Source organism: Acipenser ruthenus, chromosome 29 (genome assembly GCF_902713425.1).
Source record: "Acipenser ruthenus chromosome 29, fAciRut3.2 maternal haplotype, whole genome shotgun sequence".
Taxonomy (NCBI): Eukaryota; Metazoa; Chordata; class Actinopteri; order Acipenseriformes; family Acipenseridae; genus Acipenser; species Acipenser ruthenus.
The window spans coordinates 15,208,900-15,227,415 of NC_081217.1; the positions used below are offsets into that span (position 1 = coordinate 15,208,900).

Sequence of the window (18,516 nt, forward strand, 5' to 3'; positions counted from 1 at the left end):
CATGAACCATGCCATCCTCTTCTCCTTGAAGTCAGGTGTCTTTTGAACCACATTGCACTCTGATTCTTAGATTGTTCTTCGAATCCCGTTGTTTTTTTGTTTTTGTTTCATTTGTGTTTATTTTTTTTACTGGTTTACGATGACGCAATGCAGAGCACGTTGAGCTGTCTCTGCCTCTCAACGATTCAGGAAGATGCAACTCTGCGCTTTCCATAACTGCCCTTCCAGCTGAAGTCAGCGCTGACCCAACGGATCCTCCTTCTGCTGAGCTGCAATCTTCACTACGTCTCCGCGTTGGCTAATCTGAGCCACAGCCTGCTGGAAGAGCTGAATCAGCATCCAGCTTGGTGCAGAGGTAGGCATACAAAGCAGACTGAGACCACCTGTGTGCAACCCACATACAATGTCTATCAGACCATTTTTATAAAGCTACACCACATATACATCCATATGTGCAGATGAAGATTTTATTGTTAAAATGTGCCTTGATAATGCATGTATTAGCTTAGTACTTAGTAAGTGGTCCTGTACGCCCTGAAGGCTTTGTGAACAAATGAGAACCAGGCTGGACAGGGGTAGGGAGGGCATGTTCATCAGTGTGTGCAAATTGAGGAAAAGACTAAACAACTCCACAGCTGCATGGTTCCACCACAAGAATCTGCATCCTGCCACAAAGTGTCAGCCAAGTGAGTCTGACACAGATGTGCCTGAGTAACTGTAGTAAAAAGGCCAGTAATCCTCAGTAGGCTGAACCTGGTGAATGAATCACACAGCCATGCAATGCTAAGGAGTTTTGTAGGTTCATTGACTTCTCCAAAACTGCTGAGACAGTTCGGATACCTTCACAAAATACTTTTGTAATCATGAAATGACTTGTGCATGCACTGATGTTTTTATACATGCACTGTAAATATACTTAACTAAAATCCTGGAAATCATACAGATCTCCTATCCCTGATACAACTTTACCACTGAATTTGCAGGGTTATTTTGCAGTTTCCTCATTCTTTTCCCATGGTTATACGTTGCATTTACCATAGTTTACCATGGTTTGCCATCATTTTTATAATGCTTTACCATACCTCTCTGGGCATTACAATGCATACCTATGCTTTACCATGCTATATTACTCTTTGATATACTTTTACAATGGTACACTTTTATAAAGATCTTACATACTTTTACAAAAGACTTGAGATGACCATGCACTGATGAATTGTTTTGTATGTACTGCTCTTACTGTGTGCTGCACAATGACCATTGAAATCATGTGGATCACCTACACCACTCACAATTAAACCTACTGTAACCCAACCGCCAGAAGAGGAGCAACACAAAACAAAGCCCCATCAGCTGCTCAGTATAGACTGGGTTTGTTTGCACAGTAAATGGGGTGAAACAGTCAGGACAACCAAGCCACATAACTGATCTGCACTCAGGATAAAGGCAGTTCAACCCAGTATTAATATTCACTATCCTGAGACTAGTAAGGGTGTTTCTCTGAAGTCAAGAATATTTAAACCAAGTTAATGATTGATTATTTGAATTGCCATTGTTTATGATTATGCATCCAATTTGCATGCAACAATCTGCTGGTGCATTAACCCTAAAACTAATGAAAGGTTATAGTCCTTACTTTATTTTGTTAAAAAAGACTTTATGAGAAATATACAGCGTGATATGCAGACATTAAATGTTAACAGAATTTGTGTAACAATGCATTGAACCCCCCCCCCCCCCCCCCCCCCCCCACTAAATCTAGAGGTTAACACTGTGTTGTTTTAAGACAGCTGTTAAGTATGCTGGAGGTCATTTCTGTAAACAAATTAGTACCAATAATGACTAATCCTTGTGTGCAAACACATGGCTTTGTTTATGAACACAATCTCTTCCTTCAATGCAGGGATTATAAGATGCACTGTACCAGCACTGTGATAAAACTGACATTACCCCCTCCCCCCTCCACCCCTTCATTTGAAGAGGATATATATATTCTTAATGTTGGTCCCCTTTTCACTATAAATCTAGATGGCTGGTTTTAACAGTAAAAAGTCACTTTTTTTCATGCAATATGTTTAATGTAATCTGTCAATTAGAAAATGCACTGCAGAAGTGGAAAGGCTGAGACAAAACTGTCCATTTCCTAATGCCTCAGCTGAATGATTATTAGAATTATTTAAAAACCCTGTACTGATGTGACATACAGTACTGTGCAAAAGTTTTAGGCAGGTGTGAAAAAATGCTGTAAAGTAAGAATGCTTTCAAAAATAGACATGTTAATAGTTTATATTTATCAATTAACAAAATGCGAAGTGAGTGAACAAACAAATCTACATATAATCCATATTTGGTGTGATCACCCTTTGCCTTCAAAACAGCATCAATTCTTCTAGGTACACTTGCACACAGTTTTTGAAGGAACTCAGCAGGTAGGTTGGCCCAAACATCTTGGAGAACTAACCACAGTTCTTCTGTGGATTTAGGCAGCCTCAGTTGCTTCTCTCTCTTCATGTAATCCCAGACAGACTCGATGATGTTGAGATCAGGGCTCTCTGGGGGCCATACCATCACTTCCAGGACTCCTTGTTCTTCTTTACGCTGAAGATAGTTCTTAATGACTTTCGCTGTATGTTTGGGGTCGTTGTCATGCTGCAGAATAAATTTGGGGCCAATCTGATGCCTCCCTGATGGTATTGCATGATGGATAAGTATCTGCCTGTACTTCTCAGCATTGAGGAGACCATTAATTCTGACCAAATCCCCAACTCCATTTGCAGAAATGCAGCCCCAAACTTGCAAGGAACCTCCACCATGCTTCACTGTTGCCTGCAGACACTCATTCGTGTACCACTCTTCAGCCCTTCGGCGAACAAACTGCCTTCTGCTACAGCCAAATATTTCAAATTTTGACTCATCAGTCCAGAGCACCTGCTGCCATTTTTCTGCACCCCAGTTCCTGTGTTTTCATGCATAGTTGAGTCGCTTGGCCTTGTTTCCACGTCGGAGGTATGGCTTTTTGGCCGCAAGTCTTCCATGAAGGCCACTTCTGACCAGACTTCTCCGGACAGTAGATGGGTGTACCAGGGTCCCACTGTTTTCTGCCAATTCTGAGCTGATGGCACTGATGGACATCTTTCGATTGCGAAGGGAAGTAAGCATGATGTGTCTTTCATCTGTTGCAGTAAGTTTCCTTGGCCGACCACTGCATCTACGGTCCTCAACATTGCCCGTTTCTTTGTGCTTCTTCAAAAGAGCTTGGACAGCACATCTGGAAACCCCTGTCTGCCTTGAAATTTCTGCCTGGGAGAGACCTTGCTGATGCAGTATAACTACCTTGTGTCTTGTTGCTGTGCTCAGTCTTGCCATGGTGTATGACTTTTGACAGTAAACTGTCTTCAGCAACCTCACCTTGTTAGCTGAGTTTGGCTGTTCCTCACCCAGTTTTATTCCTCCTACACAGCTGTTTCTGTTTCAGTTAATGATTGTATTTCAACCTACATATTGAATTGATGATCATTAGCACCTGTTTGGTATAATTGTTTAATCATACACCTGACTATATGCCTACAAAATCCCTGACTTTGTGCAAGTGTACCTAGAAGAATTGATGCTGTTTTGAAGGAAAAGGGTGGTCACACCAAATATGGATTTGATTTAGATTTTTCTTCTGTTCACTCACTTTGCATTTAGTTAATTGATAAATATAATCTATTAACATGTCTATTTTTGAAAGCATTCTTACTTTACAGCATTTTTTCACACCTGCCTAAAACCTTTGCACAGTACTGTATATATATTGCATTGAACGTGATGGGTATAATTTTAATGAAAATCAGGCTTTGTAAAATATCATGTGACTCCGCTGAAGTGTGGGATGAATACAGGACAGAAAGAAGTAGAAAGAGCACTGGGAAGCTTTCTGGGAAGGTGCTTGCTCAGCTGGTTACCACCGTGGTCACACTGCAGTTTTCTTATTGTTTTGCTATGCATCTACTGTAGTTTACCCTGGTCTGACAGGTTTTTTTCAAAATGTTTTACCATACCTTTCTGTGCTTTACAATACTTAACTGTGCGTTACCATGCTTTCACTAGGCTTTATTACATGTTTTTAAACTTTTAGTATGGGAAACTTTTCTATGAACTCAGCTTCCCGTAGTTTTCAAGCAGTAGGTCAGGGCACTCATCTACAACTTCTAATCCTCCGTTTCCGACTTGCTCTAGTAGAAGCAGAAGCCATGTTCCAGTTTGGATACAGTTTTACACAATTACTTAGCTGGGTGCAAACTTGATTCCTACTGATTCATCAAGGACATCTGCAGCACAGATCATTTGATAATTGTATCTAAAATAAATGGTGTCAGACAACACCAGAATAGTTTTAGCTACCTGACCTGTGTAGGACCAGCAGCTTCCTGTAACATGTCCAGCCAAAATGACCATGGCCACTATATTAACCTTGCTGTATTGTTTATGTATGTGTTTGTTTTCTCGTATTCCAGTTTTAGATTGTGTGCCTATACAACAGATAATAGTTCGGTTTAGACCTTGAGGATGTTTTGCTTTAGTTTGCATGTTTATGGGTGGCGTTTCTCCGAATGTGGAAGCCTTTATTCAAACCTCTTTGCCTGCCACGACACAATCGTGCGCTTTATGATTTTGTGCTGCAGAGACGCACAAATTAGCTTCTTGCTTGCTGCAACTAGAACTCCCTCCCCCAGCCACAACTCGACAGGGAGGAAATTCCTAAACTCTGATGTGATGTGAAAGTTTAGATCTTTTTCACCAGCGTCCTCTATCTTCACATTACAAAAAAATGAAGGGCGGTGAAATGCGGCTTCCCTTTTATCTTGAGGTTGCACATCCCAAGAGTAAAGGAAAAGGGGCCACCCAATTTGAAACAATTCCAGGAATGTGGTATGGACGTTTTTATTCAGGAGCCGCTCAGCAGCCAGATTAGAATCGTTTTGTGAGATTCCAAAGCAATTGTTCATACCGTCTTCTGGGTGTCAACAGATGTATTTTACTCGCATTTGAAAATAATAATACAAACTTAAATTTAAAAATGGTTAAATATATGTGTAGGTGAATCACAATTATCAAAACCCGCAGAGGCGATGTCATTGTTAATGTAGTCGTGGAAAGAAAATAGCAATGCGGTTCTTGATGATAATGTTGCGTATGTTTCTAGGAATTCAAGTGTTGGGTGCTAATTGCATTGTTACCATGTCCCTGAACATTCCAGGGGCTCTCTCTATCTCTTATCTTCAGGGATTAAACAGTAATTATGGAGATAGCGCTTCTAACAACTCTATTTACATAGGAATGCGTGTTGATGCTTTTATAGATCTCCGTTATACTAGCCAACAGTATAAATTAAATGTGCATATCAGAATACCAGAACCCCCATATATATATATATATATATATATATATATATATATATATATATATATATATATATATATATATATATATATATATATATATATAGTGCCTATAGATTGCATACACATCATGATAAATAATGACAGGTGAAAGTGGCAAGTACAGCATCATTTCAGAAAGTATATGTTTAGCCCGTATGCAGGCTATCTGTGTCGCAGCAGCACCAGATCTGTGCTGTTTGTGCGTCATCGCTGACACTGCTGAATGCCACTAGTACTGCAAAGCAAGGCAGGCGCTGCTGCTGGAACGAATCGCAGTCCCTGCAGTGGGGCTCGTGGATGGGAAAGCTCCACTTGTCCATGTACTAATTATTGAAAGCGGGCAATTACATTTGGAAGCGAATGCCGTTTACAAAACTGTAACGCCTTATTGGAAGATGTAATTTTCTACTCGTACAATTTACAGGAACCTTAGTACTAGGCTAATGACAAAAATACATGTAAGCAATGCATACGCTTGTTTTATTTGTTCTCCGCATGTTTCCCAAGTTAAGCTACATTTGTAGGCTTTATTCCAGGCACATCAATAGTCACATCTATCAACTTCATTGCAAAACATACAGGGTATCTCCCAGACTGGGAAAAAAAAACCCGTTTTAGGTCTAACTGCATTTTGTCTGGTTTTTTCTTTCTTTCTTTTGGCGCCTATTGAATTCCCGCCACGTCGAGTCTAGTCGGTTCATTCTTTTTATTACTTGCATGTTTGATTGACTTGAGTGTTTAAATACAAGCTCAACGCGAATGGCTGGTACAGCGGGTGGGCGGAGTCAGAGTACTTCACGGGAAAAAAGCCTCTCCCTTTTACTACGTCTGTATATCAGTGTATTACCGCTGAAAAGCAAACAGTAGTGAATGCCGGTGTGGTGTTGTGTTCATATCGTCGTGTGGCAATACTTTATTATTATTATTATTATTATTATTATTTATTTATTTTGATTGCATTGTAACTTATTTGTTATTGCTGTCTCGGACTTGAACTTGGCGAATATCTACTGGATATATATTATACAAAACAAAATATAATAAAAACCACTTTTCTGGAGAAAAGCAAAAGGCCTGCCTGAGTGAAGGGATATCTCCGGCGTTTGTTCTCACAACGTGGATTCTATTATACAGAAGAAGGTTAAACTGAAGTCCCTGTTTCTTGAGAGGTCCGCTGGATTTTAAGGAATGCTGCTTTCAAAGTTAAACTCTTTTGCTCATATCTCTGCTGTAGATGTGCCGGCAAAAATCCAAATCCAGCAAGGTTGGTGTGCGTTTCTTTTTTTTAATTACTGTTGCTATTTTAATGCAAAGAGGATTATTGCTGTACTATTGTACTGATGTGTCGATTGAGAGAGGCTGTACGGCTGGAAGTAAACGGGTTAAATCTGTTGCTAATGAATGTATTTATATTTTTGTTTTTACAGTGAAAGAGCGGGATCCCTTTGAGAAAGTCTATCAGATCGGCGCTGAGCTGGGAAGCGGTGGCTTTGGTACAGTTTACACCGGCGTGAGGATTGCTGACGGAGCGCCGGTACGCTTGCTTTCATTTATTTACGTGTTTTGTATATGCAATACAGATGATTCAGCGATTAATAGTGCTCTCTCTCTTTTTATACGAGGTATAGTTTCTTGTGATCATTATATTATTTACTCCCCTGAAACACATTGCGCTTGTATTCTTGTACCGTAGAGACTAAATAATACTGACCGCACTGTTGTTGTTTACGTTTAGGTGGCAATAAAGCATGTGGCGAAGGATCGTGTCGCTGAATGGGGAGAACTGGTAAGCACACACACACTATATATATATATATATATATATATATATATATATATATATATATATATATATATATATATATAATCTTTTTTAGGTCGTCTGTCTGTGCTTTATTTTGTCATTTAATAATTTGTTTGGCCTTTTATTTATTTTTTTAGCCCAATGGGTCCCGTGTCCCAATGGAAGTGCTGCTTCTGAAGAAAGTGGGGACCGGTTTTCGGGGTGTCATTAAGATGCTTGACTGGTACGAGAGACCCGACAGCTTTATCATCGTCATGGAGAGACCCGAGCATGGGAAGGATCTTTTTGATTTTATTACCGAAAAGGGAGCTCTGCCAGAGGAGCTGGCTAAAAACTTTTTCAGGCAAGTTCTGGAGGCGGCCAGACATTGTCACAACAGTGGAGTAGTTCACAGGGACATTAAAGACGAAAACATCCTCATAGATCTGAGAACCGGGGACCTGAAACTCATTGACTTTGGATCAGGAGCGCTGCTCAAGGACACTGTGTACACTGACTTTGACGGTAAGTGTTTTATTATTTATTTGAAATCGCAGACCATTGTCTTCTGAAATACCATCGTTAGTTGGTAATGTTTATCTTGCCAACATTTGGATTGCGGAATGTCATTGTGCATAGTGACCGGAAGTCAGTGTTTTTGAAATTACATTGCAATGTGTTGGGCATTTTTAAGAATGCGGCTCAGGCGGTGTCTTGCCTTATTTGGAAAGTGCCCTTTTTTCCCCGAGAAAGAATAGCGTTTCTGAACTGAAAATATCACAACAGACAACGTACAGAGGATACGAATGGGGTAGTCCCACATCGGCGTTTTTGAATGCCTTTGACTTTAAATTGCAAGGTTAAATTGGTCTTGCGATGTTTCGTTTCGAGCGAGGCGTCCTCTGTAAGCCGCTAGTGGTCGCTATAGCGGCCGTTTCCATGGTGCCTGGTGTTTTGTATTTGAGTTTCGGTGGCACGATGCCATTGCTTTGTTCTGGGGTTGCTTTTTGTACTGTGTACGAACTGATCGCCCTTGTATTGTAAACAAACACATTTTATATACTGAAGCCGTGCCAACGGTCCCCATTATACTTATATTTTTAGGTGTAGATTGTCGTGGCGTATAATTCGATCGGGAGGCACAATCGCACTTGGGGTACAGTTCCCGTTTTTACTTATTCAGTAATGGAAACGTTGTGAAACCCGAGCTTGTTTATAGCACCAAGGGTCCAGTGACGGAAAGCACTCCCCTTGTGCAGTCGTGTGGTTTTGTATTACACACAGTGTGATCGTGTGGCAGTGGCAGCAATTCTTTTTTGTTACTATTTGTAAAATTGCTCTTCTTTAGTCTGATAATATTTAGCAACTTTATGGCTGTGAGCAATTCAATTGCTGTTTAACCTGTCAGCTGCGCGCATTTGCCTTGTTTTTTAAAAATCATTTTTTTTCATGAATAAAGACGTGTTTGTTTTCATACTTCTAGTCTCCCTGCTGTTTTTGTTTTGTTTTGTAAACGCCAGTTTCCTGTGTTTTGAATTTGATTTTGGGCTTGCTCAAACCGTTGACGAATGTTTTGCTTTTGGCGCCACCACAAGGCGGGTACCGGTGGTTTTTACAACTCAAAGTTTGTAAACAAAGTCACATGGCAACGGCAACCTCAGTGCGTGTCACAACATATCAAACCCACTTCCTAAGGGCGGTGAACGTCAGTTTTTGTGTGGTGTGTGTGTGTCTTTATATATATATATATATATATATATATATATATATATATATATATATATATATAAAGTTTTTCGTTAGAGTAATTTTCCATTTTAATATAATGCAAACAAACCACAGATGTATACATGGGTCTATCAAAATCAAGAATATGATTGGATTTTAAATATATAATTACATTAGTAATTTAAAATAGAAAAATATGCAGCAGCATCGTGTACATTTTCAAAAGAGCCAATTGCAGAACCATAACCTCATATTTTCCCCTTTTTTTGTCTTCTCAATAGGCACTCGAGTGTACAGCCCTCCCGAATGGATCCGCTACCACAGGTACCATGGCAGGTCTGCCACGGTGTGGTCTTTGGGAGTCCTCCTGTACGATATGGTGTGTGGAGACATCCCCTTTGAGCAGGACGAGGAGATTGTGAGGGGACAGGTCTTCTTCAGGAGACGAATCTCAACAGGTATGCTCTGTTACAGTTACATTATTACTCGCTTGCATTTTCACGATCCTGGGGGGGAGAGAGAGCTTTGCTAGCCAGTTTGGGTGGGGGGGTGAAACAAGGTAGTTTCTTACAAATAGTGCAGAATGCATGCAGCAGTAGCATGGGTAGGATATCAGATTGCATGCAGCAGTAGCCTGGGTAGGATATCAGATTGCATGCAGCAGTAGCCTGGGTAGGATATCTGAAGACTTCTTATTTGCACCCCATTTATTTAGCTTTGAATGGCAGATGCATAATTCCACCTGAATGTGTGTATTAAGCCCGTGCTGCTTTCTTTCCATTGTCGTAACCACAATGTTTTCCTCTCCCCTTTCAGAGTGTCAAAACCTCATCAAGCTGTGCCTCTCTCACCGGCCCTCAGACAGACCCTCTTTCGAGGAAATCCTCAATCACACGTGGATGCAGAGCGTGGCGCTCCCACAGGAGACCACGGAAATCAGACTGCACAGCTTGAGCCATGAGACTCAAGCCATCACAGCGGATCACTAGAGCCGCTAAGAGAGAGAGAGAGAGAGACTTGCTAGAGTAAATGGGAACCGGACTCCTTTTTCTGTAGGAGGCGTGGGAGCTGAACCCTTTTCCAAATAACCAAATCACCCAAGCCTGTATTGATGAGGGGAAAGGGGGAGTCGCCATCACTTCACTTTGCAGCCCCCTTTACTTCTCAAACTTTTGAACCTTATGCACCATATACTGTTTACTGTGAGGCTGGCTGGGGCTAAAAGCTACTCTGCTACAAGTGCAAGAACCCCAAGGACCAGAGCTGTGGAATAGTTCTGCACCAGCTTGAATCCACACGTCGCCATGTACTTGAGCACAGTGCAGTATAGAGACAAGCCTGACTTTCAAAAATAACTTTTCTTCATTTCTGAGTGCCTTCTACAAGAGCAGAAACAGCAGCCTGTGAAAATACTTGAAATGGTAATGCCACTTTGTTCTGTTTCTTCTTCATTCCCTCCCTCCTGCCTCGCAGGTACGTCAAGCCTGCAGCTCCCATCGTCCAGGGCAACATCGTAACCTCTTCAGCAACTAAAACTAATGACTGTGACCTCACTCAGCTTTCCTCCTGTCAGGCTCTTCTAAAAACCCTTTATGCCAAGGCATGCTGGGACAGTGATGAATGCACAAGCAATGCAACAACAAAAAACTCTACCTTTTTGTAAATGTGTGTGTGTGTGTGTGTGTGTAAATAATATATATATGTGTGTATATTTTGGTTTTGTTTTTTTCTACTGTGGCGCTGATGTGTAATTCTTAATTTATTTGCGTGAAGTTAAACGGTTTTCCTCAAATAAATTAATTAATTTATTTATTTATGAAGATGACCTCTTTTCCAGCACAGCCATTCATTCCACAGTAACTGTTTCAGAAGGGCCCACATTTCCCCCCCACCATATTTATGGCCTAAAGTATAAAATCTATTTGTTTTTTAAAGAATAATTTCAAGATTATTATTTTTTTGTTGTAAATAATCCTCCAAGCACTTCTGTTTTTCAATGCACAATGTATTGTGCATTGGAAGGGTAGAGTACATCTACTCAAAGAAGGCAGTTTTTGTTTATATTTTTGTCTGAACTGTACACTAGTTTGGTTGCATGTATGCAGCTTGGGATTTGAATTAGAACTGTAAATTATCTAGAATAAATTATTTTTGTACAATTTCAATAAAATACATTTTGCCTTAATTTTCTGCCTGTGTGTTTTGTGAGAAATCATTACGTTGGGTGGGTTATATTGAATCTGCTCCTGAAGCACAACAAAGTAAAGAATTGTAAGCATGCCTGTTATGCAAACAGTATTAGTGACAAGCTGAAGCAGCAGCATAACACAAAGATGGCATAGTAGATAAACAACAAACAACTGGTCCTATCTGCTATGGACTTCCTTCATCTAGAGATTCAGAAGCACATGACTCTGTATACCTCAGAGGAATATCAAGGTGACAAAAGAGTCTAATAATACACCAGAGTACTAACACCAGTGTGCTTCCAGACAGCACTCAGGGAAGTTGTAACTAAGCTGCACCCCCAGTGTCGGGTGACACAGCATTGCTATAGAGGAGAACTGGCTGCTACTTTTGCACATCCCAGTTAAAAATGAAAGATTCCAATGGGAGAGCAAGTGAGCTGTGGCAAACATGGTTAGAAAAATAGATTTCGTAACACTCCAGGCGACAATACATCACATTACTAGTCCTTAATACCCAAATAATAGCTGAGCTTCTGTGAAAGGAGTTCAATGAGTTCACAAAATTATTTGCACTCTAGGGAGCAGAAGCTTAATCTAAATATAATGCATGAACGTCGACAACAGAACTGTACCTAATGATATATCATCTCTAGTGTGCAAAGCCAGTACCCAATAGGTATGCAGTGTAAATGTCTTGTACCCATTACTTAACTGAAGCTGTAATCTGGGAATTTACACAAGACTAGCACATCTTGCTTTGAACAAAGATAGATTGAAAATATAAATGGTTAATAAGTTGAGAGAGTGTCAATAAAAAAAAACCTGGCAAAGGAATCTCGGTGACGCCCGAGGAACAGAAACAAAATAAACCTGTATTGGCTCATTTTATTTATTAGGTATGAATTTTTAATAACAGGCCAGATTCACTACTGGAATTACATTAGCATGGAATTACAAACGTGCACCTAGGGGCTCCCGAATTATAATCCCCCCATTACTGGTTTATTGCATCCCCTCCCCCCTAATGAAAACATGAACCATGTCATGGTTATGATGCCTACATGCTGGCTTTAATACTACGTACAACATACTACAGGAAATAATCGTTTTATATAGTCTAACAGGGAAAAGAAGCACTGTGCTGGGGCTGATGCTATTTAAACACAAACAATTACCATCTGTCTGACTAGGGAAGCAGACATGGTCCGGCTTGACATGCTGTTTAATCCAGATATCTAAACTTTATTAATATTACTCTTATCCACTCTTATCTGGATAAACATGTACAGGTTTAATCAAAATGAGATTAAATTACTAGGAAACTAAATTAGTTGGATTTAAAGGTCAATGCACACATCTATCGCTGGAGCAGATTTTAAAAGTATTAGACCCCCATATTTACAAAAAAATAAAAATAGGAATGCAAATGTTTTGCATGGTGGTCTTTTTTGTGGCATTCACAACCATTTGCAGTAAATTTGCCAAAAATATATATGGATGTGCTTAGTGCTGTATAATCAAAACCCCAATGCAAATTTCAGATGAGCCCCTAATGCACAAGTGTGACAGAAAACAAGAGCAAATAAGGTCACAGAAAGAGGAAGTGATCTGAGCCATTTCCAGAGGTTTCAATATTGTAAACAGTGTATGAGTGTTAACATGTGCACTTGACACTGACTCTTATGGTACAGGAGTGTCATCTTGTGCGCACTTTGGGTGGGCAACATGACTGTGAAGTGAAGTGTGAAAAGAGGCAACACTCTTATATCATAAGTGACAAGGCCAGCTGTACATAACTTATTATAAAGCAGGTTTTAAAAAAAAATACTTAGTTAATGATGTTAGCCGTGTCTTTAGAATCGCTGTCAGCTGGTAGTCTACCGTGTACGAGATGACATGTATGGCAATGTGCTGGAACTTTCTGAAATCTGGCATTGTGATTGGCCGAGAGTGGCTTAATGATTTCTGATGTTTAACATAATGTTTGGTGTCAGTGAGAGGGAAATCTTTCTGGTCTCTCTGGTGGTAAGAGTGCCCCTTGATCGGCCAGTGTCTTGAGTGAATGAAGCAGAGCAATGCACCAGAGCTGCACCAAACGGAAGATCACTGCCTGTTGGTCACTTTGGGGTTAGCAGTGCAATCCTAGCAGCCTGATAACCTATCTGTGTCCCAGCCAGTGTGATAGTTGTCCTGTAGTCAGCCAATAGTAGGGCAGCACCAGGATGTTCCAAAAGGACCAAGAATATAGTGGAAATAAAGTTCTCAATAGCTCTGATCTATGTCTAATTCTGCACATGTCCTAAAGAGCCCCCTCATAACAAACTTGTTTTGAATAATGATGTATATAAATGTATCTGTATGCTTAATAGGGAACCCACCTCATTATTGTTGTTTGCCTTATTCAATAGGTTCTATTAATAAAAGCTCCACGCTGGGTTTGGAAAATTAATTGCAATGTTGATTCCACTCTTTCGTCTGCCAGGAGTTCCCCTTTGTGTTTTTGCAGAACTGTTAGTGGAAACAGAAAACATCTGACAGCTGCCATTTCCTTTGTAGTGTGGGCTTTCGTTTGGTGTTTTTAATAAGGGTCTCCTTGTCAAAGTTGCCAGCATGCCTGCCTGTCTGCCTGTCTGTCTGTCTGTCTGTCTGCCATGTACTTAATGTAAGGTTGAAACATGTTTGTAAAAGCTAAAAGTGTTGATGGTTCTACAAGGTGTACAGGAAGATCCAAAAACACAATCTACAATCAAACAAAAGTTACCTGTCTTTGAACATGGCGAGAGTCACTTGTTATAAGAAGGTTTTGTTTTGTATTTGTCTGCTCTTTACACACTCATTCCTGTGGTATGCTAGCGCATTGAATGGGTTTCTTTCAGTGTCCATTCCCACCTGGTTTGTAAAGCGGCACGGTGCCAGCTGTGCTAAAAGGGGTGGTGGTTTTGTCATGTGGGCAGCTGGCTAAAGTAAGACTTCCAAACTGGTAATTGGTAACCATTCACCAAAGCCAGGTTTAAAAACTTAGATATACTAAATGCATTAAACGATTTGGAATGCCAGCATCCACAGGTTGATTTCATAGCAACAATCCACCAGCATATTTAACATTCTAATTCATGTGTATGCTTTTTTTTTATTAGAAAAAAAATAAATAAATAAATTCCAAACTAAGCTAATCAGATTTATGGACACAATCATCACAACAGGACTGTAAAATACCCACAAATCTTCAAAAGCTGCTGTGTCTAAAATGCTGCAATATACTGCAGTGATACTGCCAGGGTTTTTTTGTAAGGGAATCCCAGCTGGATATAACAGCTTTTTCCTTTGCCAGAATTGTGAATATAATAACAGCCGTGCAGGTGCTGTGTGTGGGAGACATTGACTAACAACACGGATGGCTGTGATTAAACTTTATTGACTGGGAGTTTTGCTCAGCGGGAAAGAAAGGAAATCAACATGGTCAGAAAATCTGCGGGTAATAAGGTTTGGTTGAAGAGACACATGTCTGTTTGTTTTGCCAGCAGTTGTAAGTTGATTCACATCATGTAAGGAAACGGTTTAGGCAGTGGATTCTAATTTTACAAGCCTCTCCCTAGCTACTTTGAGCATGAGATCACAAAGATTCATTTGTCGTTTGTGGTAGAGTGCTGTGGCGAATCATTATCTTTGATATCCTTTCTTGTAGTGAAGTGTATTTAAACTGACATCCACCTGGGCTTACTACAGTAGCTCCATGCTGACTTCAAAACACGAGAACACTCTCGATGAGTCCACCACTTCAGTCAGATCTTATATGTGAGAGTTTATGATTCCACTCTTTCATCTGCCAGGAGTTCCACTTTTGAGTTTGCTTTGGCGAAATTCTCAAACAGTTCAGAAAACACTACAGAGGGTTTCCCACAGTTCCGCTCAATGAGAAACTGGAATGTGGAATGCAATGTGGAATTCAAAAAACAGGAACCGTTAACCGTGCGCAGAAGCTCTTTCTTTTTAAGGTCATTCTTTAAATCCCCGCAAAGTTATTCTCTTAATTAATGAGACTCGGTAGGTATGACATGATGACATTAAGACTATAATTTCTTCTTCTTCTTCTTCTTCTTCTTCTTCTTCTTCTTCTTCTTCTTCTTCTTCTTCTTCTTCTTCTTTTTGGGATTATATGAGTATCAGTTTCTGAACCCACAGAGTCTATCAGCCCCTGGTCTGCTTGATCTAACCTGTCACTCTGCTGTAGTGTACATCATTGCGTCCTTTACATGTGGAGAGGACAGGTGGCAGCTTCCACATTCCCCGGGGGAGCCGACTATTCTCACTTGCGCTGCACTGCACCTTGTAATTAGAGACCCAGGTCAAGTGGGTTGAGACTCACAATCGCCCACTCCCAGCCAGCTGCTGAAGCCCGTGATTAACAGCGCTTTTCGCAGTGAAACCGTTGGAGGACCGGATTGCACGCTGTCATTTGTGCCATCAGCAATCTTAAAAGGATCTCTTTTCCTGTTTTCAAAACTGTCGTAGCTTAGCAGAGCTAGAACCTTGAGCATGCCTGACATCAATGGAAAGCCTGCGCTTTTAAATGACGTTGAAACCGGAACGCTATCTGTTGAAGCGACCGAGTAATAGGCAACAAATGAAACTTGGAGCTGACTCATGTCACATGACTCAAACCTTAGTTTCGGTTTGCTATAGTTTTGCTTAGGGACGTGTGTTCAGGACATACGATACATCATTGGAAAGGAATCTAGCTATTACAGTGCCTGAGATATTCACGTGAGAAGGTTGGGCCTGCTGATACACTACACCTGGGGTCCATATGGACCCCAAACCTAAAACAATATGGGAAATTCAACCAGGCTACCTGGACTGGAATTATCCTTTGCATAGTGTAACAGGATGGGTGCCTGACAACTACCTAAAAGGAAGCAAAAATCAAGTCACTAGATCCACATAATAACTGATACTAAAGCACTGTGGGGTCCGAATGGACCCCAGGTTACCTTATGAGGGGTAACCTGACAATTAGCTCAGTGAAGTCCAGTAAAGGCGTTTTGACACCCACTGGCACATTAGACACCCCACTCCCGTTCAGAAGACAGTGGTGCTGCTTTTGTAACAGTTTTTAGGTGAATGAAGAGCCATGCAAATTTGATCTCTAGTTTCTAGTAACAGGTGGTGCATGGGGCAAAAGCTGGCTTTCCTGGAATCACTGTGCAAACAATGGGATCAATGACGTGAAACAGGTATTTGCATGTGCTGCGGTTCTTGTGATTTGCATGGGTGTCCTATCATTTCCATGCTTTTTCAATTTATTGCCTTTCTTATGAATTGAAAGCCCTCGAGGCACAGAGCCTGCAGTATAGAAGGACTGGTATGAAACACCATGGTTTACAATTATAGTCAACAGATGGGAGAAAAATATGCAATGAACTACACTCCCCTGCAAGCCAAATAATAATAATAATAATAATAAAAACTAAAATGCATTAAAAAATAAAGCAGAAATAACATTTACATTTCAAATCTTCGTTGACATCTATCACAGTGAACTGGGGGTCTTGAATGTGCAGATTCTAACACCTGAAACCATTCAAAGACAATATTCTGGATGTGACTCAGTTTATTAACATGTACGTGTTCATAATTGGCAGATAGTGCCATTCTCCAATGTTGAATTAAAGCAGGTAAGGAAAGAGCTGCGGTAGAGGTCATTGTATGTAATCTGTTCAGGGCCGTGTTCACTGAACGTAGCTGGGAACCTTTTTTTTGTAAAACCAAACACTACTAATGTAACAGAATTATAGAGATAGAAACCCAACGAGGCATGTAAGAGCTCTCGAAAGCCTGTGGGTGTTAGCAATGGATTAAACAGCTCTTTATCACCTTTGCTTGTATGTTTTATAGGGTCTGTTCTGCCACGTTTCTTCCCCACATTGCTGGTGTAACATACTATGCCATAGTGTGGAATGGCCTTTAACAGGAAGAGCCCAGAGAGTCTTTCAAAGCTAACAAACAACCTGATCAACACACAGGAGTGCCAAGTGGCTTTGTTTCCTGACCCTGGGCCAGGCAGTAGTTAAACAAGTGTACATGGTATAATAATGAGTTCACAGTGCCCTGATACCCATGTCCACGTACCGTGGTGTATTTTTAAATGGATATCAATATGAGCAATGAGTCACAGTCCCATAATTAATCATATTTTAGTTTATGCAAACTGGCCTTGAAATAAGATTCAAATTATCCAGGAAGATTTGCATTGCAGGCCCGTGTTTGCACAGAGAATGAGCAACATGGAATTAAGCCGAATGGATAATGTAAGCCATATAATATATTAGTAATATATTACTGATGAATGAATTCAGAAACATGTATAATGTAACCCATATAATATATTACTGATGAATGAATTCAGAAACATGTATGAAGGTGCTGTTCCCCAGTCATGCCCTGAAGAAATGTAAATGAATGCTGGTGTAACCCACAGTGCCATTTACATGGACAGCAGGATGCAGTGGGTGTTCTTGTGTGGATGTGGATGCAGTAGGTGTTCTTGTGTGGATGTGGATGCAGCGGGTGTTATTGTGTGGATTTGGATGCAGTGGGTGTTCTTGTGTGGATGTGGATGCAGTGGGTGTTATTATGTGGATTTGGATGCAGGGGGTGTTATTGTGTGGATTTGGATGAGGTGGGTGTTCTTGTGTGGATTTGGATCTAGTGGGTGTTCTTGTGTGGATTTGGATGCAGTGGGTGTTCTTGTGTGGATGTGGATGCAGTGGGTGTTCTTGTGTGGATTTGGATCTAGTGGGTGTTCTTGTGTGGATTTGGATGCAGTGAGTGTTCTTGTGTGGATTTGGATCTAGTGGGTGTTCTTGTGTGGATTTGGATGCAGTGAGTGTTCTTGTGTGGATGTGGATGCAGTTGGTGTTCTTGTGTGGATATGGATGCAGTGGGTGTTCTTGTGTGGATTTGGATCTAGTGGGTGTTCTTGTGTGGATTTGGATGCAGTGGGTGTTCTTGTGTGGATGTGGATGCAGTGGGTGTTCTTGTGTGGATGTGGATGCAGTGGGTGTTCTTGTGTGGATTTGGATGCAGTGGGTGTTATTGTGTGGATTTGGATCTAATGGGTGTTCTTGTGTGGATTTGGATGCAGTGAGTGTTCTTGTGTGGATGTGGATACAGTTGGTGTTCTTGTGTGGATGTGGATGCAGTGGGTGTTCTTGTGTGGATTTGGATGCAGTGGGTGTTCTTGTGTGGATTTGGATGCAGTGGGTGTTCTTGTGTGGATGTGGATGCAGTGGGTGTTCTTGTGTGGATGTGGATGCAGTGGGTGTTCTTGTGTGGATTTGGATGCAGGGGGTGTTATTGTGTGGATTTGGATCTAATGGGTGTTCTTGTG

At 40.8% G+C, this 18,516-nt stretch overlaps 1 protein-coding gene across 1 annotated transcript; it reads left to right on the top strand.

The window, feature by feature from the left end:
- Nucleotides 1-6,213: 6,213 nt before the first annotated feature.
- LOC117435179 (serine/threonine-protein kinase pim-1) lies at nt 6,214-11,122 on the top strand. The gene is made up of 6 exons (XM_034058202.3): nt 6,214-6,690; nt 6,854-6,960; nt 7,162-7,212; nt 7,368-7,734; nt 9,219-9,395; nt 9,754-11,122. The coding sequence occupies exons 1-6, from the start codon at nt 6,615-6,617 to the stop codon at nt 9,924-9,926; spliced, it is 951 nt and encodes a 316-aa protein (XP_033914093.1). The 5' UTR covers nt 6,214-6,614; the 3' UTR covers nt 9,927-11,122.
- Nucleotides 11,123-18,516: the final 7,394 nt, after the last annotated feature.